We start from the raw sequence: 26917 nt of genomic DNA, 5'->3' as shown, positions 1-26917 counted from the left end.
GGGGTTATAGGAACAACCACCGCATTGGGTAACACCAAGGTGGTTGATTCCCTGGTGTGTTGGAGCAGTGTCAACTCCCGGGTTCACCGGTTGAGGGTGCCCCTGCACGTTCATGACGTCTGCCAATCGTGTCAACCTTCTCTGCCTCAACCCCTCTGGGTGGGGTTTTTTAAATGGAGGCTTGGTCATGCAACAACGCCAGCATACGCCCCTTCCGCCGGAGCGGCTGTGTTCAGCTGTCCCCTCTGGCGCCTGTCTCGTCCGCAGTCTCCAGGCTAGGGTTAACAGCCTGTTGCCTGGTTTTTCCCCGGTGCGCTGCCTGCTTCCGTTGGTTAACCTTTTTTGTGTGCTTACGGCCATGCTGACTGCCTGTTCTGCAGGGTCAGTGTGCCAGGCGGTGTACTATTGGGGGGACAGGGCCCGCTCGGCTGAGGGGCCTTTGTCCGAATACGCTGGCGATGTGGGGGGCGGGGTCACTAAGTGCCCACCTGGTGGGGTCTTGATGCTGGCATCATGGACTTCTCCGGGCCCCCGTTCCAGGGGGTCCAGTCCCTTTGGTGGGTCTGGGTCTTCCTTCGCACTCCGCTGCTACGGCCTTGCCACGGGGTTGGGTTTGCCCTTGACCCCGTGATTCTGGGGGCAGTAACGAGGTTGTTTCCTCCGTTCGTTCCCGGGTGGCATGCGGGTTGTGCGTGTGTGTAGTCGTGGGGTCAAGCCACGGTCTGCTCACCCTGTGCGTTGAGTTGCTTGAGTGCCTCTTCGCACGGTCGGGTTTGTCGCCCTCCCGTGAAGCCACCAATAGGGGGGGTGCCCTCCATTAGGGTGGGTCGGGGGGGCTCGGCCCTCCCTGATCTGATGGCTGTGGGGGGCCTCAGCGGGGTGTATTTGTCGAGCATATAGACGCAGAGCGGGAGCTAGAGTGATACAGAACGTTAGGTTATGACTATAACCAAGTTCTGTTAACACTAGTGGACGCACTGCGTCTAGACGCCGCTGCGGCCCTTGATTTTTCATTGTGGTGAAATTTGTTGGGAAGGAGATGAGTGTGTGGCACCACCCCTGCTTATATAGGTAAGCGGATGGGGGTGTGGCCAGATGAATGCTGGCATTTAAAGGTACATTTTGAAATTTATTCAGTGTATATATGCTGAAGCGAGATATATGCATAGAGACGCAGAGCGTCCACTAGTGTTAACAGAACTTGGTTATAGTCATAACCTAACATTAAGCTAGTTAAACCTTGCGGACAGAGAACAAAAAAATTCAGAGGAAGTTGAACAGAAACACCAGGAAGGTTATTTCTGATAACGCACAAACTGGTGTATAACGTCCTTTTACATTTACATTTAGTTTCAATGTTTTGTGAGAATGACTATAAACATTCAATGTTCAGGTCAAGAAAGTTTCCATCTCCTGCCTTCACCTCCACTTCTCACTCGCTCCTGCAGCAACCCACGGAGGCGCTGCCTTGTTACCACAGTCAAGGACCATGATGGTGGCTTGTGCACTCAGATGAAAGCAGGTCAACATCTATAGGTTTGTTACTCTTACTACTCACCCAGCCTTCATCCACCAACGCCCTGCATTCAGTGTTTTTCATAATCATCATGCTTTTGCAGTACATTCACAGAATCAGCAGAGATTGAAATTCAGTGACTCAAATCTGAAGCATTTTTATTGACAAAGAAACATGTGGCTCGTTCCACAGAGGATGAATCTGTACTAGCCACACAGAGTTACACACATGACATTCACTGATGGATGGTTACTATTGTGCACCCACTCGCATGCTGGAATGTGAGGTGACTCGCACAAAAATAAAATAGTATGTATCGAAACAAAATCTTTTATTGAGTTTTAATTTCTCATAAATGGGTGTCAATCTTTCATACTGTACCACAGTATTGTCGGAGTCATGTCTACAGACAGTCTTAACACTCCTTGAATTGATGAAATTCCTTCTACACAACCTGTTATTTTGGTTTAAAATCACAAGTATTTATTTGTTGTTTGTTATAGCACATAATTTCATTATGGAAAATCAGAATACTCTATATACAAATCATCATTGTTCATAGATCAAAACGACACTCATTCTGAATTAAAATGATTTGTTTTACAATTTGGATTGTAACTTGTATCGTTTTGACATTTTCAATAAATAGCATACCATTTATTGTGATACTATAAATATATGGTTGGGTCTACAGTATATTCAACTCATTTGTGTGATGGTAGTTTCTAAAAAAAATGATACAATGGTGTTATAAACACATCGACAATTAAAACACTTAATCTGTACATTGTATATTTTGTGTTATCCACTATATGTACAGTTGCCAGTACTTTTCACAGCACCTTATTTTGACATGCCTTTTGCCATCAACAACATTCTTAGAGGTAAAACATCCTCTACCCATTCAGCATGAGACTGCATCATTCTTTCCCATAAGCTTGCTTCAGCCGTCGTTGAATCCATCCACCCAACCTCTGCGCCATAACTTTTACCTGCACGTACAGACATGGAAATCATATTATTTGTTGTTGACTAAAGTGAGTGTCATAGTGCCTGCCGCCTCTATGGTTCCGTGATAATGTTCTCTGTGGCTGTAGACTCTGGTGAAAATTAAGAATAGCTACAATAATTTTATTTGCAGCATGAAAATCCTTGCCTACAATTCCTTTGTGCTTGCTGAAACCAGGAAACCATCATTAAACAGTTTAAAACAAGGTTCAAACCCCATCAACCAAAACCTCACTATTAGGACCCACCGTGACACAGGTGTCACATGTACTTTACATGTTCTGGACATTTCCATATAAAGCTTTATCCTTGATTTTACCTCATGAAGTCCCAAAGGGACACCAGTGGAACATCTTGGTGGGGTCATGTGACATATCATGTGATGTTGTGCTCCCATAAACCACCTTTCCACAATGCTGACTGATGGTGGTGACTAAATGACAGAAGTAGCTAGCATTCAAAAGCTAGATTCTTGTTGCTAAAAGGTAAGATTTGCCCATTTAAGAATTATAATGCTTACATAACATGTTCTTTATTATATATAACCTGTTGTGAACACATTTCTTGAATAAAATGATAAAGAAAACAATTGATAAAAATCGCTGTGACACATACGTCACACTGGGCATATCACCTTAAAATGTTCATGAAAATTTGATGTGACATATATGTCACAATACGAACAATTATTATGATCTGCTCAGTTAATTTGTCTGATTCAATGATATTTAGTTCATATATTTTATATTGTTCAAATGTTCAAAGTATATTAAAACAAATATCAGTCATATTTCAATGTAGTACCCTGTAGTGCCATGTAGTAGTACCCTGTAGTGCCATGTAGTACCCTGTAGTGCCATGTAGTACCCTGTAGCAGCATTTACGTTAGCCGGTAATTACCGGTATTTGACCGGCAAAATCTGTTGAAGTCCGACATATTTAATCTCTCCGGTCTTAATGTCCGGTGAAAATAATTCCCTGAGTCTAAGCACAATTTGATTATTTGAATTGTATTAAAATAGGCTAAAATTAAATAGCCTATGCGATGAACGAAACAATCATTACATTTGTTTCATCGTTGCTTCTAATAATGACAACGACGTTGTCAGCGAGAGCTTAGTGCTGGGTGTGCGAACTTTTGTGAAGCTGCAGAGCCGGAGCAGCAGCAGCACAATGCAGTACTCCAGCAGTACTCCAATTCAGCCATTTTCAATTCAATGTTGGGTGGGGGGCGCTGCTGTGCGGTCCCCAGAAATAAGTCATTGGGAGGTGGAGAGAGAGAGAGTCGTCACGCAAACCCACGATAATGTTGCCGTCTCTCTCTGCCAAATTTCTCAGTTCTTCGCTTGATATAATTAATACAAATGTCCAATATAACGGAATTCGTTAGCTCATAAAAATGTGATTATAACAGACTGTTGTTTATTAATGTCGGGCGACTGCCCACAGACACCTATTTGATTTAAAGTCGGCAGCAGCACGAGTCTCGGGACTTATTTTATTTGGAATATAATGACTTTATATGCAAAAGTAGCCTAGTTTTAAGTAAAAATATTATAAATCTACATGCCTTGATGATGTCATTCTTTTGTTTTGTTGTCATTCTTTTGCCTATCAATTGTTTTTAAGCTCAATAAACTCTGACCGGAATTTCTCTCATTTGACCGGTAGATTTTGGACACTGAGGCCGGCAACAATTTTTTCTAACGGAAACCCTGCCCTGTAGTGCCATGTAGTGCCATGTAGTACCCTGTAGTGCCATGTAGTACCCTGTAGTGCCATGTAGTACCCTGTAGTGCCATGTAGTACCATGTAGTACCCTGTAGTGCCATGTAGTACCCTGTAGTGCCATGTAGTGTCATGTAGTGCACTACATAGGAATTAGGAATACGTTTAATGATTAACGCCCAATGTGACATATATGTAACATTTCAGATCTTTGCCATTAGGGGGCGCTATTTTGAAAATAAATTCAGAAATGTGTTCTTTGTAGTCTATTTAGTCAGTCTTATGCCCCTCATAATTTTCCTTGAAGGAGAAATGGGTGTGGGTTCTAATGGGTTAATTTTGTAATACATCTACATATCTGCAAAGAGATCTGAGAACTGCGGGTTTCTATGCTGCATGGTGAACGTGTTGCAACTAATATTAGATGGTAAACCAGAGGCTATGACCATAGACAACATTCTTCCAGAACTACTGACAGGACGGGCACTGTGGAGCGCTATTGGGTTCAAAAGGACTGAATGAATGCGGGAGAGATTGCATGCTCCCATGGAGCCTGCATAGCCAGTATGCCTTGCTGTATCTGGATCTTTTGCAAAACGGATATTTTCAGGCTCCGTTTAAAAAAATATCCTTGTCCACACGGCAGGGGAAAAAGAAAAGAAAAAAAAACTCCATCCAGACGCAAATACATAAACGCATATAAATTGCTCCAACAAGCATGCCGGGCCAGTAAGTGGTGATAAGCGATATCTCAAATACCATAGCGGTAACGAGCTGACGATGTGTTTCTCTATAGGTCATTCAAACTGTATCCTTTTATATATGACTGACGGCACCACACATGTGAACAGTAACAATGCAATTGTTGTAATTATTATACCTAATGTAGTGAGTCTTCTTGAAGCGGATTCAGCTTTTTTTGCTCCGATTTGACATCACTTTAAAACCCATTGTGCACAGTAGAATTGTCAAAGAGTAAGTGCTTTTGCCCCTTTTCATTTGTAACTTCATCCTTCATCTTTCAATATCTTATTTAACATTACTGTATGATATAAATAAGTGTGTACTAAAAGACGGAGCTGTTCATGCGTAATTGCGTATGAATGTCTGTGTCCACGGGCAAGCTATATTCACGTAAATCACATATTCAAATGATTCCTGTAATTCCTGTACAGTAACTATTCAACTAATAATGTTAAGTTATTAGGTCATCCTGGGACCACTCACGCGTGATGCCAACATCCTCAACTATCCCGCAACATCCGAGTGCATCAGGTGGAGTAGATATACAGAACTGTTACATCCAGACATTTATGATATACAAGATATACAAATATACAGTACTGCTTAAGAGGCAGAGATCAATAAAAGAAAATATATACATTCGAGGGGGAAGAAACTGTACATGCTATTTCTGTCTGTTATTTCAGCATCAGGCGCTGTCCATCTTATTACCTGCATGCGCTTCAAGGCTACGGGCGCCTATTGCCATAGAACAACAGTCTGAGCATGCGTAGTGAGCTGTGGCGTCATCGTTTATCTAGACTACCGGTATGCGTTTACAGTGGCTACACGGATCCACTGAACCGATATTTTGGAAAATCTTCACTTTAAAATGCGTTTTCGAAAATCTCTGTTTATGTTTCTGAAAACACCGTTGACGTGTGGATGAAAGGCCCAAACGTGGAAGAAAATGTGCATTTTGCAAAAGATCTGGATTCGTGTGGACATAGCCTAAACCTGCCATCCTCACACATACTGAGGAGTTCTGTCATGACAATGGGTCTCATTCCCGAACATTTTCCAAAGAGTTCTCTTGGAAGACTTATCTTGTGGCTCAAACGATCACACCTGTTATATCTGCGTTGGGGAATGGCACCATGTCTCAAACGCGCGTCCCCGTTCAGGTCATTTGCATACAAAACAACGCCTCCAGAGCTCCAACTAATGATGCAGCAGTGTGAAAATGGACGAGAAATGGACGAGAAAGAGTCTTGCAACCCATCAAAATTAGATTAGATTAATGTATTGGCATCATATATAGTACAGCTCGTGGTACACCTGCCGCAGCATGCGCACACACACACACACATCGGCTCAGCTTCTTCCCCCAGGCCATCAGAGCCCTGAACACTGAACTCTCCACACACAAGCACACATGAGCACACGCACAACACACTCACTGTACACGCTCACACACTAGCAGCCACTTTAACATGAGCAGGCACACACTCATGCTGCACACGCCCACACTTATGGCCACCAAGAAGGGTCACTTTAAAAATAGTATAGTATAACCGGAGATTGTATAAATTAGCATGTACAGAAAGACACTACCAAAGGACCCAGTATGTCCTCCATGCTCTGTAAATAACTTATGTACATATACCGATATGCCCTAACATGTTACTTGTTTATTGCACAATGTTACTTGTTTATTGCACAATGTTGATTCTATTATATGTTATTTGCACATCGTTGCGGGCAAGACCACCCGCATTTCATTGTATACTTGTATGCCGTGACAAATAAATCTCTTGACTTGACTTGACACACGCGTGCGCACGCGCAGTACTGTATAGCCTACGGCGTAATGAATGAACGCAGTATAGGCTTATTATTCCATTAATGACTTGTTTCATTAGGATTTAGTAGATACTATATACAGTATATGCTCTGCCCTACTGTACGTAGGGCAGAGCATATATATAGTATCTACTAAATCCTAATGAAACAAGTAACTAGAATAATATAAGCCTACTGTTCATTCATTAGACACATAGGCCATACTGGCGCACACAAGACTTGTTATGGAATATTAATGCAGTCTATTTCCACGCGATTAGCTTTAGTTCTTATTTATTTATTTATCCACTGTCATTTGCAGTGTTGGTGTACTAGGCTACATAGTGTATTTCAATATCTGTTTTATTGATTAATGATACATTTGAAGGAATGCAAGTTATAGCTATATCAAACAAATGTCTGTCCCATTGTACCAATTCATGTTGGCTATAACCTGCATTCTTTCAAATGTATAATTAATCAATAAAACCGATATGTAACAAATAAGAAATACAAATTCCACAGAAGGCATTAAATAATAATTATTTTCAATAATTTCACAATAATTAATTGCATAATTGTGTTTGAATATCTGAGTAATTAAAGTAATTATACATTTGTCTAAAATAGCTGGTTCAGATATGCGTAATTGCGTAATTTCTTATCGTACAAATATTGTCATATTTATTTTAATTATGATTAAGTAATTAATTCCAAGGAGGCCTGTAGCGTTGACATGAAGGAATCACTATGAGAACACAGTCTGTCAAGTTAATAACATTTTCAATTAGTCAATCAATCATAAGTGTGCTCCTCAGCACTCTTAAATTCTGCTCTCAGCCACGGTCAAATCCGATCCCAGGAAAATGTGGGGAATTGCGCTACTAGCGCTAATATGTCTTAAATGGGCAGAAATCTGCCTAAGAGGAATTTTTTTGTTGTGAATCCGTTCGGGAATGAGACCCAATGTCCCATCTGCTCTGGCTTGTACCATCTTGCCACCTCTTTTCAGTGGGTGTACAATAAATGGAAACATGCATGTAAATAAAAAGCCAAATAATGAACACACTAGCCTGTGATGAAAAAAAATTATTCCAGTTAGTTGTTAGTGTGTATGTTGCATAGAAACCTTGCAATGGATGGCCTATCTTATTTTTAACATTATTATTTACTAATAAAAACTATTTAAATTAAAGTGTGTTATATTTCACATAGCTCTGCTCAGCGTCTATTACACATGCTTCACGTCAGTACTTGTGCACTGAATAAAAACTCAAATGTACCTTTACATACCAACATCTGTCTGGCCACACCCCTATCCGCCACCTATATAAGCAGGGGTGTGGCCATACACTCACCTCCTGGTATACAGGCACTTTCACCTCAAGGAAGTGCCTGTATACCAATCACTCAAGTTAGGTTGTTTAGACTGAAGAAAGGAGAACAGCAAGGAGATACGTTGACGTTATATCTTTATTTTCTCTCTCACTATTTTCGAGAAAATACAGTGATAATGTCTTCGTCACTGGGGTGTCTGGAAGATGATGATCATTCTGACCTCCACCGGCTTTTTCATATTAGGGGCTCGCGGCGCTGGTCTAATCCCCACCTGCAGTCCTCCAAAGCTGTGGCTGGATAGGTATTGAACCTCCGGTTCTACAGCTGGACTGTACAGGAGGCGTCGGCTGTTTGTGAGAAACTGGCTGCCTCTGGGCTGGGTGAGTGATGTTTTGCTATGCGGGCGCCGGTTGTATTGCTAATGCTATGGGGGTTAGCTGCACAATTTTACGAAGGCCGGCCCCAGATTGGGGTCCTTTGTTCGGCCTCTTAGGCGACGGACGGAGGATCCTGGTTTGAAGCCCATGATGGTCAAACTAGTGGGCCGCGACCGAGATCTGGTTTAAACCCGGGGTTTCTGGACGCGCGGATTCTTCTCTGTCCCGTGTAGGCCCCATCTTTCAAATGAATGAAAGATTAAACCCTAAACACAAGGAAAAGTGGGTCTGGATCTTCGTTATCGGAAGTTCCATGCTCAAGTCGGCTGCAGCCCATACGGGAATTGTGCCGACTCCGCTGTATGTCTGTTAAATCACTGTTGAAAACTGTGTTGACATTTCTTTTTCTCTTCTCTCTTATTATGTTCTTGTGTACAGTGCAGGTGATAGCTGCTTAGCTTGCGTGCTAGTTGTGTGGCCTACCTGTTAGCCAGTTAGCTGTTAGCCACGGCGTTAGCTCGTTGCGTTCACTAGGCTAGGAACGTTAGCTTGTTGCTATCAGTCGGGAGTTGGCTGTTATCTTAATGCTACACTGTTGAACGTTACTGTGAGAATAACAAGCCTTAACACTCTGACTACGACGTCATCTTTAACAGAGGATGTTAGTCGACCCTACACCGGGTGCCCTGCCAGCGAGGACTTCGTCAACATGGAGAATGTAGCGGCTGGGTGGCGCGGCGGGCATTGCCCTCGTCACCAATGCAGGAGACGCCGGGTTCGACTTCGGCTGTCCCCGTTAACCAGTGTTTGCAGTCCTCTCAGCCTGCGCTCAGGGTGTAGGTAGGAGTCCTGCTGGACTTAACACTTCTTCTTTCCTTCCCTTCTAAATGTTTTGTAATAACGATGTTTTCCAAAATGTATGTTGCTGCAATACATTGAGGATACGACGCGTGTTGTGCGTGAATTGTCTTGTCACTGGTATAGGTTCTCTCTACCTAAAAAATCGGCGTTGTTTTTTACGTGAGTAAAAATGAACTGGTTTAGTTGTGATGAGAACATGTGTGTTCATGTAACGTTAGTAACGTGGTTGAGCTCACAACTAAGTGGGTTGTTTACCCTGCAAAGCTATGCTTAGTGACATGTGATCGAGGAGTAAGTCCTTCTCTCAGCCTGTGATGACAATAAACAGGTAGCGTGTTCACATATTAACAGGGCAGTACCTGTTCAACCTGGTCGTATCAAGGGTAAGGTGGGAAGGGGTGACCCCCCCGGTTTCCCTGGGGCTTCCCCCCTCCTCTCAAACATGTTTTGTTTACAATATATTGTGTCACTATGTTTGTGGGGATACGGTGTAACCTTCAGCTTAAGCTGCTGGGGTTGTGCTCCTGCTTGAGAAAACGATTTTTTTCCTAGGGAAAAGATTGTTTTGGTCGCTGTCATGTGTGCTTAGCAAGGCCTGTGGTCAATACATAATCGAGGACTCATGTCTTCTCTCGTTATGAAAAACGGCGTTCCTCTTACGGTAGTGAGAGTGTACTTTGCCTTTTTTTGTGATGAAGGGTTGTGTGTGTCGTTAAGATCTACAACTGGTTTAGGTTTTGGCCCACAGAAGCACATGTGTAAGTCTGGTACCGGGGCTCTTAAAGGGGCCCTCTCTGGTCTGTGTTTTTTCGTTGTAAAAATCAGATGGCTGTTTTCTCTGGGTCTGTGTTTTTCCTTTGTAAAAATCAGATAGCAGGTTTCGCACATGAGTCTATGTGAAGTTAAACGCTTCATGTAGCATGCTATGACTGGTGTCATGGCTCTACTTTGTCATTACATCGTATCAGGGGTGAGGGGTCGTAAAGGGGTGAACTGGTAAACCTTCCTCCCCTTTTCTGATTGGTCAGGGGTTAAAACACCCTGTCCTTCGGGCTTCCTGTCCCGTTGCTGGATCAGCACGTTACAGGGTAGGGGGGGGGGTTCCTGGTCCCACGCCATGAAAGATTGGGCGTGTGGACCGCGGAAATCCCCCCCCCCCATAGAGTACGCCACTGGGCACGTTTCTATTGGTAAGACTTCCGTGGGTTATTCAGGTTCCATGTTATGGACCTCTGTTACAGGGAGTTTCAGAGCCTCCTCCTCAGGGAGTTCAGAGCCTCCTCCTCAGGGAGTTTCAGAGCCTCCTGTGAGTTCAGACCCTCCCTCCCAGTGAGGGAGCCTCCTCAGAGTGTCAGAGCCTCCTCCTCAGATTGTCAAGGTGAGTAGAACTTAAAAACTGTTGTATGTTTACAATATGTCTTTTCAATCTATTGCTCACGTGGGAAGTCTCTCTGGGGGTCCCTGTCCTCTCCTTTTTGGAGTAGGTGGACGGGGTATTGTTTAGGGTTTTTCTGACTCCTCGCCTTACAGGTCTGTTGAGTCATGGGTTTCCCCCCGTCATAGGGGTACGTCGCTCACCGTCCCCTCTTATGAAGTGTGGTTGACGGGGTGGTGTTTCCCTCAGCCGCGTCGCATGGGACCCATGTCCGTATTATTTTTTATTTTTTCTGTAAAAAAATTAAAAATTAAAAAAGCGTCTTCTTGTCGTTCTCCCAGGCGGCTTGGAGGAACGGTATCTGGTGTCTTGTTAGACTATCCATTGGTGTGTTTTGGGTCTCGATGTGTACATAGTGCTGGCCCTGGGTGTTTCTGATAGGAATCACCCATGAGGCTTGCGCGCCTTGGTTGCTCATCATTAAAACAGCGTTTTTAATGGGGCAACTGGGATGGAGTTTGTCTCTTCCGAGCGCCAGTTTACCAGGTTTGTCTCGACGAATTCTCGTTCATATCTGGGGGATGTTAACAGAATAGATCAAAGCATAGGTAGAGGGGTCTCACGCCCTTGGGGTGGGCCACTGAGCGCGGTACGAACGGGACCGTCTGGGTGGCGCCCTCTATAATGTTTTGGATCGACACACGTACCTACCCCCCTCCTAGAGTTGGGGATGTCGGCGTGATTAGGGCACGGGACTGTTTCTGGTCACGCCGGTCCAGGTCAGTTAACCCATTGTCCGCCGGGGACGCAGATCTGCTGTTCTGGTACCCTGAGGGACTTGTGCTCGGCCCGGGTGTCACAGGGTTTGGCGTTATGGAGATGTTCGTGGTTGTGTTACTACGTATTACCCCTCACTGTTGCTTGGTCCATGTTGTGTTGTACCTTGAGCTGCGCTAAGGGGGCCTGGTCCTTCTCCATTCTTTTCGCCCTTCTCTTCTCCTACTTACGCATGGCTGAGAGGGGGCTGTTGAGGTGGTTCTTATGGAACTCCTCTGGCATCCCTGTGTACGTCCCGGTCCGCCGGGCCCGGTCCGAAGTTGTTTACGTCGACCCGTAGGCCTGGGATAACCCCTTTTTGAAAACTAAAACACTTGTACTGCGGTATAGCCAGTGTATACCCGCAGGTGTGTTTGAGTTTTTTCCTGAGGGGTTATAGGAACAAGCACCTCATGTTGAACCAAGAGGGTGGTTGATTCCCTGGTGTGTTGGAGCAGAGTCAACTCCCGGGTTACCCGTTTGAGTGTGCCCCTGCACGTTCATGACGTCTGCCAATCGTTTCAGCCTTCTCTGCCTCTGCCCCTCTAGAGCGTCTGGGTTTTTTTGTGGAGGCTTTGACATGGTGCTCAACAATGCCAGCATACGCCCCTTCCGCCGGGGTGCTGTTTTCAGTTGACCCCTTTGGCGCCTGTCTCGTCCGCAGTGCTCCAGGCTCGGGTCAAGTGCCTGCTGCCTGGATTGAGGGATCGGCCTCTTCTGGAGGTCGTCTCCCCGGTGCGCTGCCTGCTCCCGCTGTAGTGTAGCCTCTTAAGTGCTTCGAGTTACAGCCATGCTGACTGCCTGAGTATGCCAGGGTCAGTGAGCCAGGCGGCGTGCTATTGGGGGGAAGGGCCTGCTCTTGGATGGGCCCTGTCCGAATACGCTGGCGATGTGGGGGGCGGTGTCACTAGTGACCGCCTGGTGAGGTCTCGATGCTGTGGCATCATTGGCCTTTCCGGGCCCCCTTTTTCCGGGGGGATCCAGTCCCTTCTGGGTCTGGGTCTTCCTTCGCGCTCCGCTGCTACGGCCTTGCCATGGGGTTGAGCTTTGCTCTTGACCCCGTGATTTTGGGGGTGATAACGAGGGTTGTTCCTTCCGTTCGTTCCCTGGTGGCATGCGGGTTGTGCGTGTGTGTAGTCGTGGGTACCTACCCCACGGTCTGCTCACCCTGTGCGTTAAGTTGCTTGAGTTCCTCTTCGCGCAGTCGGATCCGTCTCCCTCCCGTCCTCCAATAGGGAGGGTTCCCTCCAATAGGGAGGGTCGGGGGGCTCGGGTCCTCCCCGGTTCTGATGGTTGTGGGGTGCCTCAGTGGGGTACATTTGTCGGGCGTAAGCTCTGCTCAGCTCCTGTTGTGCAATAGACGCTGAGCAGAGCTATGTGAAATATAACATAGTGACTCTCAGCGTCTGGACGCCACTGCGGCCCTTGATCTTGCCTTGTGGTGAAAGATTGAGAAGGAGGTGAGTGTATGGCCACACCCCTGCTTATATAGGTGGCGGATAGGGGTGTGGCCAGACAGATGTTGGTATGTAAAGGTACATTTGAGAGTTTTTATTCAGTGCACAAGTAGTGACGTGAAGCATGTGCAATAGACGCTGAGCGTCACTATGTTCATATAATATAACTATGGTTATATACATAACCGTACATTTTACTTTCATATTGCCATAGCCTACTTGGTAACCATTTTATAAAAGCAATAGCTCACTCCAGGCCATGGCATATGGTTATTATATCACAGCTAAGGGGCAGTCAGCTCTCTGCTTCGCGCCGTGTGATATAATAACCATATTCCACGGCCTGAAGTGAGCTATTGCTTAAGTACGCTCCGTGGGGGCATGTAGTCTCTCTGAAAGGACTGAAAGAAAAATGTCAGACGTACTGTATGAAAAGGTCTACCACTGTCAAATGGGGAAAGTAATTCAATCTATGTATTGAATAAAAAAGAGGTTATGAATAGAAAAACTATTTTAAATCTAATCGTGGCACCAATAATTGAAATTCAATGGAATTGTGAGATTCCCGAATTGCTGCACCTCTATTTTTACTAAAAGGTGTGTAAGAGCTGCGGTTGTGCACAGGACCCAGAGTTTCTTGCTATGCCCCTGCATATCCATGTTAAACATTCTACATGCAGTAGCTTTAAACAAATAATAGCTATGCCCCTGGATATATATGTTAAACATGCAATAGGTTTAAACAAATCATAGAAAATAATATGATTCTTACCTGTTCCTAGCCCGAGTCTAAGACCACCAATATAATGGTTTTGCAGTCTGTCATGGTCCCAGACTGTGATCTCAACGCATGCCTCTCTGAGGTCCTCTGGGCGGAAGCCATCATACACCATGGTGTGGTTAAACATGGGGTTGGCTGTCCTCTTCACCACTCGAGTCTTCCGTCTGCTTCCTCTGCTCTTATCAGGAAGCACGGTACTACAAAATGGTATGCACAGTAGTAAGGTGTTCAAGTTAAAGGATGCAATATCAGAATTAGTAGTAGTATAGACAAACAGGCACACACTTAGAGCCCTTTTTATAGGTTTCCGGGGCGAAATCAGAACAATATTTGAATTACATAATATGTTTAGAATTTATTTCAACAGATCTTAGAATTTTTTTTGAAAGTTCTTTTTTCGTTTTTTTAAGACCTAACCAGAAAGAAGCCAGCAAAGGTACAAAACGTATGTTATAATTAGGGTTGCACCGATTCGGATACTGACGATTTAGATACCGGTATTGAAGAATTTCCCCGATTCCCATACCAACAACCATGTGTAACATGCCAGACATCAAAGCAAAGTAACTTAATTTGCTGCATTCATTTTTACAAATAGCAGCATTCATTATATTTCAAGAATTTCTGTCCAAAACGATGGTTTAACTCTATACTGTTCAGTAAAATCAATGGATGGGACCAGTATTCTGTATGGGCAATACTGAAAGGTTTAGGACTTGGAATCTGTAGTGGCAGTGAAAAAGTGGTATCCGTACACCCCTAGCTATAATCTTCTATACTATGTACTGTAAGAAAACGTAATATACTATATACACAATCCTACCATTTCACAAATGGATCAATAATCACTCCTCTGACAGGTGGAAGGTTCTTACAGTCTTTCACCCAGATCTGCACCTCACCAGTCTCATCCACCTTAGAGGCTCTCTTATCTGTTGGTAGAGGAAGGTTAACTTAAAGGAATGCACCAATATTATGGGAAATGCACTTACTGTCTTCTCCACAGTCAGACAAGAAGATAGATACCAATTTCCTCTCATTTGTGCTAAGCTAGGCTAGCTTGCAGCCGAATAGCTTTCTACTGAACGCACAGAGAGGAAATTGGTATCTATCTTCTTGTCTGACTCTGGAGAATACGGGAAGCACATTTCCCATAATGTTAGCGTGTTCCTTTAAGTAGTTATAACAAAACAGGGAGGTGAGAGATGCAGGTGATATAAGAGTAATCAACGTACTTTGGGCCATCTGTGGTAGGAATCGTAGGGCTAGTCTCATCTCTCCTCCCTTGTCCACTGACCCAGGGCGTGTAGGAGGTGGTGCCGAGGCCTAAGGGAGGTGTAAGAGGTCAGTTATTATTGTCTCACCAACACACTTATCAAACATTAACTCATTCCCCGCCAACAACGAGTATACTCGTTATTTGATCGTTTTTCCTTCAATATTTGTATTCATTATTCATCCAGGGACCATAGGGAATGAGTCTGAGATCGCCAAAGTGCAATACCGGCCGCATCCAGCTAGACAGCGAGCACCCTTTGTAACCTTGTATCTTGGCCTGTGTAACGGCCAAATGTCTCCGGTCTCACTTTTCCTTGTTGGCCGAGTGGAGCGGTTCTCCCGGTTCCATTGAAGCGCGTCAAATATCCCCAATCCATATGTTGTGGTGGGTTATGCCGTGGACCAAATGGACATCGGATGTACCAGATGGCGATCAAACAATTGGAATATTATTTTTGGAATACTCCCGATCACAGGTAAATGTCTGACGTACATTTTTGCTTGATCCTGCAATGCTTTTATACCGATCGGCAATGTTCCCTTTAACGTGCGCCCGCGCACATGGCAAAACGCTCCCGTGCACATCTGAAATCTGTCGCGCACAGAAACGTTTGTGTAAAATATGCATGTAGTTAAATTGAATACTACGGTACCCTGTTGCGTGTGACGTTACCAAGAGAAGCCCCGCTTTCAGTGCCTTGTGGGCGTCGCTACTGCGCTCACACAGACACACACAACAGAGCAGGAAGCGGACAGATCCGACCAGCATTGCTGGCTCCTCACAATGCAAACGCGAAAATGTACATTATGAACTGCAGAGAAAATTCCCAATTTATCGTCCCGGTCGAGACTAATTGGAAGCGGAGTGCAACGCGTGCAAAGCTTGACCATATGTTTCTGTGTCTAATAAAGGTGCTGGCGATCTCAAAGCTCACATGGACACAGAAAAACATTACAAACAAAGCAGTGCGAGGCGAGAGTTTGATGGCAAAGTTGACCGAATTGATTGAAGAATGCAGCTATACAGAGAGAAAGAAAATAATTGAAAACTATTTTGATGCCTCAAAATGATGTTTTGGTTTGATAAGATGCTTATGATACAATCATTCTAAGGATTATGTGTGTAATAAATTAGTTTAGTACACCAATTGCAACAAATCTGAAACTGCACTTTTGAATTAGTAACTTTGTGAGGTTTACATTACATTGAAAAGATACAAAGATATATTTTTTAAAGCTGGATTTTCTAATACAGAAGAGGTATTATTTAGAACATTACTTCATATTTTTCTTCTTATTTATTTTGTCCAGTAAGACTTGAAAATATATATTATTTTGTCATAGGTTGATTTAGTTATTTTCTTGAGATTTGTCAGATAGATTACTTTAGGCATAATACAGCATGTTGAGTAACTTTGGTTATAGAGAGATATTATTTTGTTTTATTACATGGCGTTTTCACATTCGCCGAAATGCTTGCTTGTGATTGGTCAATAGCCCCCCGACTGCGGTCATTATTTTTCAATAATGACCGCAGATTTTTCAATAATGACCGCAGAGCGCAGCTGTTCGCAATCAAGCCCACTGACACACTGTTTCAGTGCAATTAGACACTGCCGTGCCGGCGATGACAGGGGGCGGAGCGACGAGCGGAACCAGAACACAGCGGAGCCAGAACACAGAGGCTGCCCGCGATAATAATAATCACTTTATTTGGGCTGACAGAGCCACAGAACAACTGCGATTTGTCAAATGAATTAGGTATATTGTTAGTAAGTTAGCCATGTAATAAGCGGGATAATGTATAGCGCTGCACTGACAGCGGAGCCAGAGGCTGCCCGCGATAATAATAATCACTTTATTTGGGCTGACAGAGCCACAGAACAACTGCGATTTGTCAAATGAATTAGGTATATTGTTAGTAAGTTAGCCATGTAATAAGCGGGATAATGTATAGCCTACTCGGTCATTGTCGCAAAATAATTGACCTTCACTACGTTTAAAACACCTCGGCGAGGCGCCTCGGTATTTTAAACTCCGTGTCGGTCAATTATTTTGCGACAATGACCTCGTAGACATACATTATCCCTTACATATAAAATATAAACAATAATTTTATATCCATACAGAGGAGGCATACTTTAAATATATTATAATGATAAGGCAGCTTTGAGTAAACTTCAAGTATCATTAAGTATCTTGAGGCTCAAGGCAGAGTGTCCTCTTTAAAAAAAAAATCACAATATGGTCACCCTTGAAGTTGCATTATAATTCACTTAATAAAATAATGATGAGTCAGCCTCCTAAAAAGACAAACACGACTCACACCGCCGCCGCCAAAGTAAGGACTTTGCTCTGTATCGTCAATCAATGGTAAAATAAATATTTGATTAAGGAATATAATATGCCTTTTTGTATTATTTCTGTGTATCAGCTAAATGTATAGATTTTTATGTTAGACATTGAGGGAAATTAAGATTCTCAGATCTTTTACAAACCGCCGCTTATCAACTAACCGGTTAATCGGCAGGTGACGTATGTTGCTGAGTAGTTGCTGATGTCTGCTCAGGACGGAAAAAAATTTGAGGGAACATTGCAGATCGGGCTGATAAGCGTTTTTAGTGTTCAATACGAATGCCGTTACTGACAATCAAATTATCAGAAACGACCCCCCCCTTTCATGCATTAATGATGAAACATAATACCTATATGACATGGATGTGATTTGGGAATAGTAGCGTGTACAGGCAAGAAACAGCAACGTCTATAGTAGAATTGATGTATGTAAGGGATAATGAATGAATGAATGAATGAATGAATGAATGAATGAATGAATGAATGAATGAATGAATGAATGAATGAATGAATGAATGAATGAATGAATGAATGAAAACTTTATTTAACAGATTGCAGAATGGGTACAATACAGTACGGCTCAATACATACAATTGTTAAGAGGATGCAGACCTGAGAAAGACGTTTGTCTTGTTTCCATCAGGGTCCCCCATTTTCAATTCATATAGACATTTATGACATACACAACATACATGACATTTATGACATTTATTTACGAGGTCATTGTCGCAAAATAATTGACCGACACAGAGTTTAAAATACAGAGCGGCCTCGGCGAGGTGTTTTAAACGTCAGTGAAGGTAAATTATTTTGCGATGATGACCGAGTATAGCTATACATTATCCCGCTTATTACATGGCTAACTTACTAACAATATACCTAATTCATTTTACAAAATCGACAAGACGAGATGAAATGCAGACGCAGTTGTTCTGTGGCTCTGTCAGCCCAAATAAAGTGATTATTATTATCACCGGCAGCCCGGCAGGTGTGTCTAATTGCATTGAAACAGTGTGTGTCAGTGGGGCCATTGCCGCTGTCGGGGGCTATTGACCAATCACAATCAAGCATTTCGGCAAATGTTAAAACGCCATGTAATAAAAGGCTATAACTCAGCATTTCGGGAATTACCCCAGACCGCTCTAAAACGTACAGTTATTCTATAACCATAGTTATATGAGTATAGCGAGCGCTCTGCTCTTAGTGGAACTATCCCTTTATCCAGTCTAATAATGAATCATTTTCTCCACATGCACACACCCATCCGCCTGGCCCATCCGCTCCTCTACATAAGCGGGGTCGTGGCCACACCATCAGCTCCTTCCCAAGTCTTTCACCACCGAAGGCGAAGACCACGGGGTCCCCAGTGAGTCAGAGCAGAGCGCTCGCTATACTCATAACTATGGTTATAGAATAACCGTACGTTATATATCGTATAGCTTACGCTCTGCTCTTAGTGGAACACAGGAGCTGAGTAGAGCGGAAGCTCGACAGATGTACCCGCTGAGGCCCCCCACAACCATCAGAACCGGGGAGGACCCGAGCCCCCTGGACCCCCCTAGTGGAGGACGGGAGGGAATCGGATCAGACTGTGCGAAGAGGGTTTAGCACCTCAAAACGCACAGGGCGAGCAGACCGTGGGACTTACCTTCACTCAGAAGGACCCGCGACCACTCTAGCGCGCATCCCACATGCCACCAGGGAACGGACGGGAAGCAAAAACACCTCCGTCACAGCCCCCAACATCACGGGGTCGATGGTCAAGAACCCAACCCCGTGGCAAGGCCGTAGCAGCGGAGCGCGGAGGAGGTCCCAGCCCTAGGACAACCTGAGGGCCAGGACCCCCCGAAAACGAGGCCGCAGCATCGGGGCCCCACCAGACGGTCACTGGTGACATCACCCCCCACATCGCCAGCATATCGGACAGGGCCCAAACAAGAGCAGACCCTTCCCCCCCTGGCACGCCGCTCTGAAGCACTCTAGCTTACCGCACCTGGTATTCCCAGGGGGTCTCCCATCCAAGAACTAACCAGGGCCGAACCTGCTTCGTTTCCGAGATCTGACGAGATCGGGCGTGTCCAGGTTGGCATGGCCGTAAGCCCCAAGAGGCTACCCCCCCACAATACTGTGGGGCCAGACGGCGCGCCGGGGAGACAACCCCCAAGGGGGTTGATCCCTCAATCCAGGCCCTCCAGCGGGGTCGAGGTACAAAGGAGAGGCTGACACAATTGGCAGACGTCATGAAAGATGCGGGGGCATACTCTCGGGCAGACGGGGTCAAGCCCGGCCTCAACCCGAGAGTCGACTCTGCTACCAACACACCGGAGAACCAACCACCTCCCTATGTTTAGTTTAACAGGAGGCGGTTGTTCCCTTAACCCACCAAGAAAATGTAGAAACATAACTGCGCGTATACACAGGCTATACAAGCAGTACAAGTGTTTCAGTTTTCAAAGGGTTAACCCAGGCCAACAGGTCGACGAGAACGAGTCCGGACCTGGGCCTGGCGGACCGGGACCTACACAGGGATGCCGAGAGGGGCTGACAGCAACCACCCCGACAGCCCCCTCCCATCCCCACCCAGCAGGGGGAGGGAGGGAGGGGTGAAACAATGGAGAAGGACCAGGCCCCCTAACACAGTGCAAGGTACAACACAGTATGGACCAAGCATGTCACTGTTATGGGCAACTCGTAGTGGCATACATATGACACACATCCACGACATCAATCCCCGCGAAGCCCGGACCGACCCGGCATTTTCCCCCCGGAAAAGCACAAAGTCCTTCGGGGTACCAGAACAGCAGATCTGCGCCCCGGCGGACAACGGGTTAACTGACCTGGTCCGGCGCGACCAGAACCAGTCCTGCGTCCTAGTCACGCCGCCATCCCCAGCCCTAAGAGGGGGGTAGGTACACGTGTCGATCTAAAACATCACAGAGGGCGCCACCAAGATGGACAGTATGTGAATGCGCTGCTCCTGGTGGCCCACCTCATGGGCGTGAGACCCCTCTGCCAATGTAATGATCTACTCCGTCATCTCCCCCCGGAGATGCACGTGAGTCATCGAGTCTAACCTAGTGCACTGGCGCTTGGTAGAGATAAAAATCTTCTTCCCAGTCGCCCGCATAAAAAACGCTGTTTCCATGATTTGGGCAACCAAGGCGCGCCGGCCCATAACGTGGTTCCACATTGGAAGCACCCAGGGCCAGCGCTATATGCACGTCAAGAACCCGAAACACATCAATGGTGAATTCTAATAAGAAACACCAGACAACGTTCCCTCCATGCTGTCTGGGACGAGCAGCAGGAAGCCGGCCAATAAGACACAGACACGGGTCTTATATGACACGTCTGAGGGCAACCCCGTCAATTCTGCTCTTTACATAAGAGGGGAAGACATAAGTTCCCCCAGAGAGACCTCTACGAGAGTAACAATTGAAAAAGATACATGTAATAATAATTGGGCCAAGTGACCAACGGCCCAATACACACTGTAATAGAAAGCAGAGCAGAAAACGAACAGTTTTCGAATGCATCGCATCATCCAACTTTGACAATGACAGCGGTCTGCAGCACAGAGCCTGTAACCTCACGGATGTCTCATGGCCAATAGGAAAACGCGCCCAGTGACATATTCCATGGCCGGGGGGAAATCCCGTGACCCACCCATCCTAACATGGAGTGGAACCAGGGAACCCCCCCTTCCCCCTCCCTGTGATGCGCTGACCCCTCAGCCGACAGGGAGACTGACAGGCAGGAGGTCCCACCTCCCGGCCAATCAGTAAAGGGGGGGAGGGATTTATTAGTCCACCACTTATGACCCCTCACCCCTGATACGATGCAACAACAAAGCAGAGCCATGACACCAGTCGTAGCGCGCTACATGAAAGCGCATTATACCTGTTAGGGTAACACCTTCACATCCTGCACACCAGCCACAGACGATAACCTTGTTTGTGCAAGAACTGGCTTTATACACGGCTCCAGGCTCATGTGCGAACTTGCCACCTGAATTTTTACACCTTTACCCTTTGGAAAAACACAGACCAAAGAGAGGAGGCAAAGGCCTTGGTACAAGAGCTACACATGTAAACTTCTGTAGGCCAACACCTAACCCAGTTGTGGACTCAATGAACAGTTAGCTTCTACCGGCTATCTAGCCACCAGCTAACGCAGTAGCAAGCTAAGCGGCTACTACTGAAGCTGTATAACGTGAGCATAGCGATACAGGCCAACACTTCTGACAGCCGCTGTCTTTTCCTCTTTTTATCCAAAAGAAAAACGGGAAAAAAGGCAACACACGTCCCTCTCATAGAACGGTGTTTACCAGACACAGCGACATCAGCAGTAAGCCCCGTTGTACGCAGGCTGCAGCCGACTTGAGCTCGGAGATATTCTCATAATGAAACACCAAGCTTGCATCCTCGTGCCGGGTGTTTTCGTCCTGAAAAACGGGGCCAGCGCGGTGGCAGAGGCTATCCGTTTCCCAGAGACCCGGGAATTGAACCGCAGACTCTGAATCACGGCCCCAGGAAAACAAACCTACGACTTCACTGAGGAGGAGCACTGTGTTATCGTGGGGCATCAAACTAGAACCCCCTCCACGCCGCTATGAGGGGCAACGAAGGGATTCTAGCCTGGAGCCGACCTTACGCAAGCTGCACAGCTGTCTCCTCACAACTGCACACCTGAGGCCCGCGTCGCAAAAATATCACCCGCCCAGGGAGACGTCAGCTCTCACACAGCCGACCGCCTCCCGAGGCATAGTATCCAGCTGCAGAGTCGGAGACAATGCCGGCAGGGATTGCTCAGCGACGCGCGCCCCAATGCGAAAGCGCCGGTGGAGGTCAGAATGATCATCATCTTCTAGACTCTCCGGTGGTGAAGACATTATCGCTTTACTTTCTCGAAAAATAGTGAGAGAGAGAACAAAGATACAATGTCAACGCAGCTCCTTTTCTCTTCTTTTCTTTTCCAACAAACTACTTTGGCACTAAACTTTAAAGTGGTGTATACTTTCGGTGGTGAAAGTAGGGAAGGAGCTGATTGTGTGGCCACGACCCCGCTTATATAGGAGCGGATGTGGGTGTGGCCAGGCGGAGGTAAAGGTGTGTACATGTGGAGAACGTTTTTCATTGTTAGAATGGATAAAGGGATAGTTCCAATAGAGCAGAGCGTAAAGCTATACGATCTATAACCGCTAAGCGTGGTGCTGAAAGTGTTAACACTTTGAGTGCCAACGACGAGATTTCTCGTTAGTGCATGCCACCCGTTGAGACGAGAGATCTAGTTTTTGATAGTTTTTTTTTTTTATTATTGATTTCCATTCATATTTCATCAATCTAGCCTCCTGTTACCACTGGGACTCTGTCTGAGCTCCATTGGGAAAATACCGCCCCCTATCGTCTCTCCGTGTGTGTGCACCCCTTTGGATTGGATTGAATGAAACGCATGAAAAAAAAATCCTGCTTCCACATTTTACTTCTCAGGCATGTAACTCGAGCCGATCGGATTCATTGTGGACCATCAGAACAGCGTGGAATCGGTGTTTCGACCACCCAGCGTTGGATCAATAAACGCGATCGATATTTGGAATGGCGATCAGGAATTGGAATAATCTTTTTGGAGAACATCTGATCTGAGGTAAGGAATCTATTTGACCAGTATTGGGATAATCAGAGCTTTTTTCACCTATATATCAACGTGGGCCCTATGTGTGTGTCTGCGTGTGTGTGTGTGCTGATCAGGAAATGGATAATCTTATTTTCAGCCCGCTTCTATAGCATGCATAAGTACACATAATACTATCGATAATCTAGTGTTTATTTGAAAACGATTCATAAATAGGCCGAAAAATTACTGTTTTTTGTGTATTCCAGTATATTCCAGTAAAGGGCGATTATCACAGAATCTTCTGAAATTTTCTGGAACTTTCATAAAATGAGCGTTTTTCAAAATGGTATAAAACGGAAATTAACCGATTAAAAAACAATCCGTTTCGACAATGTTGACTGCTATTTTATACTTGCTATACTTATTTTATACTTATCTATTTTTGTCTAGCACAGTCTCTGGAGCGTAACAGAAAGAAGCATTTTGTATAAAAGTATTCTGTACTTCTGTATGACAACTAATAAAGAAACTTGAACTTGAAAACAAGTCATTGATAAGTGACGGCCATATTATACACATAGCCATAATTTAAGATATAGTTTATGCGTTCGCAAATAAGAGAGCTCCATCATTGAAGTGGGCGTTGGCACGCAACAGGGTTCCGGGGCACCGGACCCGTGGCACGGAAAGTGTTAATGTAAATCCAATATTGATATGGTAAAAACATTGGGGCTTTTAATAATAAATTACAAATGCTGACACATTACCCTTGCATTTAAGGCGTAGTCATCAATTTGTGTGTTGCTGAAGTTCCATTCTGACAAATCCAGATCCACCTCTCCAAGGAAGCTGTTCCGTCCAAAGTTATCATTATGCCACACAGAGATGTTCAGTTTCTGAGATTTCAATGACTCCATTTCGATTTTAAACTACAAACAGAAAAAAAGAACAGTCAAACAAAACCTAAAAAAAAGTATACAAAACGTGGAAAAGTACTTTTCTAAAGATTAGCCTGATGTATGTGGAAATATTACCCTGATGATTTCATTGTAGATGGGATTCAGAGTTCTTTTTTTAACACTGGTTTTTCTCTTTCCCAACTTTGTTTTGTCGGGAAGAAAGTAACATTTCACATACCTGAAAATATAAATACAAAAATTATAATCATACCATAGTTCACAATATTGATTGATTGATGATTATACGCTGGGAAAGTCATGCCTCTTTTTGACGTAACCCCCTGAAAATGTTTTTGTTTGTGTCTACTCATTAGCATTGTGGCTAACGCAACGGAGCCCCACATTAGCTTACACTCTAGCAAAAGAACACGATCAGTAATCTAACGGCAAATAACATCTGGCTAATGCACACAATACAATTGCTTACATAGCAGTTGGGTTAACAATGAAACCATAAAGAAGCAGTTTGTGAAAGTGAAATAAGGTTTATAGAAGTGCATCGTATTTGGACATCCCGTTGTGCTGTGATAGAGACAGCAGTTTCTCCGATAAGTCAAAGGTTTTGTCGAGAGCATTGATAAACCTTTATCTTTATTGAAATTATGACAGAAGATGGGTGTATTGTACTGTAAGTGAAGTAACATTTTGCATTGATAAAGTCAGTATAGCCACGACCAGCACATTTAAACTGAAACAAAGCTTAGTCAAGTGCAATGCTGTGAGGCAATACAAAGGACTACTGGGAAGCGCGGCCATGATGACTTTCCCAGCGTATTGCTGAAACCACCTGCTACAACTCGGGTCAATTCCAACACCTACGGATCTGAGCGGTTCTTCTTGGGTTCAGCCACGGCCAGGTCCCGACAGTGAACAACAAAGATGTGGAACTCTCCCAGCTTCTGGACGTAGTTCATGGCAAACTGGACGGTGCCCTGGACTTCAATCCCCTCAACCTCAGCAGGGATGCTCATCACACTGCCGCTCACCTTCACACGCGTGACATGAAGAATAAGTTGAGAAAACACACATCCTATTTGATCACGTCACCGTAAAGTCTTTGGTTAAAATGATGATAAAAATTAGGGATGTTCGATATTGGCTCTTTTACCGATATACCGATATTGTCCAACTCTTAATTTCCAATACCGATATCAACCGATACCGATATATGCGGGGTTCCTCCCCCAAAAAAACAGAATAATTTCAGGTAATTAACATTACATATCTCTTGTCGTGGAATTAAAACAACATTATGCATACTTTTGACAATAAATAAAATAAGAATTTGTTCTTACTGTACTTGCTTGCCTGGGTAAATAAATGTAAAAAAATATATATATATATTTTGAAAACGGATACCGATAATTTTCCGATATTACATTTTAATGCCAATATCGGTAGGCCGATAATATCGGACATCCCTAATAAAAATGTATTCTCAAACTGCGATAAAGATAAATGTCTATAGTGTAGTACTTGTGTAGATCTATCTCATGGCAAATATACAATATAAAATGTCTTAACCCTTTCACTACCACACTACCAAAGGATTAACCCTTTCACTGCGACAATACAGAAGGTTAACCTTTTCACTGCCACAGGACAAAGGTGTCATAATCACGGTAAGAGCCTTCTTCACTCCTCCTCATCCTCTCCCACATTCACCAGCCTCACACCTTCTTCACTCCTCCTCATCCTCTCCCACATTCACAACGGAAGCCTCACACCCATATATGGGCAGCACCCCTTCAGACTCTGTCAAGCTCCTCACTCCACACCGCTGTACCTCATCCCCTGATTCACACGCTGCCAGGAACCTCACTCGACACAGCTGTACCTCATCCCCTGATCAGCAAGACACTACATCTACCGGCAGATTCTGACCAGACCTCGTCGTGGTGTTATTCTAGTTACCTAGGTACGACGACTCAGCCTGAAGCCCTGCTAACCTGCTCTTGTGATTATTCCTTGCCCTAATCTTGTTTCTCTTGTGCCCAGGACCTCCGCTCCAGTGCACCTCCCTGCCTGGACATCTCGTGCTGCACAAGGAGTGCTCCTGCTCTCTCTCAACACAGACCTGTGTCTTCTGCCCACAGCTGCACTGGGAGTGCACCTGTCCTCATCCCCCCAAGAAACATTCCCAATACCTGTCTGTTGCACATTCCTACCTGTTCAACTGTCTGCTTGGGGAATATTATTAAAACACCCTAAAACGCTCCATTCTCTCTTCTCCTGTGTTCAGCTATTGGGCTCTGCCTAAACCCATTCTCACAAAAGGGTTAACCCTTTCACAACCACACTACAGAAGGTTAACCTTTCACTACCACACTATAGACGGTTAACCCTTTCTCCGCCGGAAACGGCTTACGTGTTTCAAGTTCATGCGAATTCTGCCAGATCACGGTGTACGACGTTATTCTGATCATATTTCATATCTTCGCCATGGTATTCATATTTCCATCACGAAGGCTGGTCTGATGCTGTCTGAGCCAGCACAACTCTGCAACGCTTCAATACTGCCACCTGGTGGCTGATCGGCGAGTTGCAACCGGAAGTGGATCTCGTGATCCCGGTGCGTCTCCCTATTCCGTCCGGCCACTCGTATATCGTCGCGGGACTCAATACACACTGTGGATATGGATCGTTGCCATAACTCAATAAACAACATGATTTGGGCATGTATTCGTATTATACAAACCGGAAATAGATCGCCTCGATCCCCATCACATAACTGGGATCTGTTTGCTCCAGTATCATCGCCCAAGGCTAAGAGGAGGATGCCGTGAGTTTCAGCGTGAGTGTTTATCATTATCGATACAAACTGCTCTGATCAATATATCACCCATACTACATAAATCATTTAACGTCGATCACGGAATTATAAACGACC

General features: G+C 44.9%; 1 protein-coding gene across 12 annotated transcripts in view; it reads right to left on the bottom strand.

Moving 5' to 3' along the window:
• Positions 1-1642: 1642 nt before the first annotated feature.
• The window catches only part of sytl2a (synaptotagmin-like 2a), a 128381-nt gene continuing 103106 nt past the window's right edge, over positions 1643-26917 (bottom strand). For all 12 annotated transcript variants that reach the window (XM_084320275.1, XM_084320270.1, XM_084320279.1 and 9 more), the window contains 7 exons: positions 24847-25013; positions 24103-24205; positions 23836-23997; positions 15058-15148; positions 14646-14754; positions 13814-14019; positions 1643-2508 (listed from right to left, as the gene is read on the bottom strand). In XM_084320275.1, coding sequence (XP_084176401.1) covers positions 2360-2508; positions 13814-14019; positions 14646-14754; positions 15058-15148; positions 23836-23997; positions 24103-24205; positions 24847-25013 — 987 coding nt within the window. In that variant the 3' untranslated portion in view covers positions 1643-2359. The remainder of the gene's footprint in view (positions 2509-13813; positions 14020-14645; positions 14755-15057; positions 15149-23835; positions 23998-24102; positions 24206-24846; positions 25014-26917) is intronic.

Source organism: Notolepis coatsorum (assembly GCF_963971535.1).
Source record: "Notolepis coatsorum genome assembly, chromosome: 8".
Lineage (NCBI taxonomy): Eukaryota > Metazoa > Chordata > Actinopteri > Aulopiformes > Paralepididae > Notolepis > Notolepis coatsorum.
This window is presented reverse-complemented; position numbering and strand designations above follow the sequence as displayed.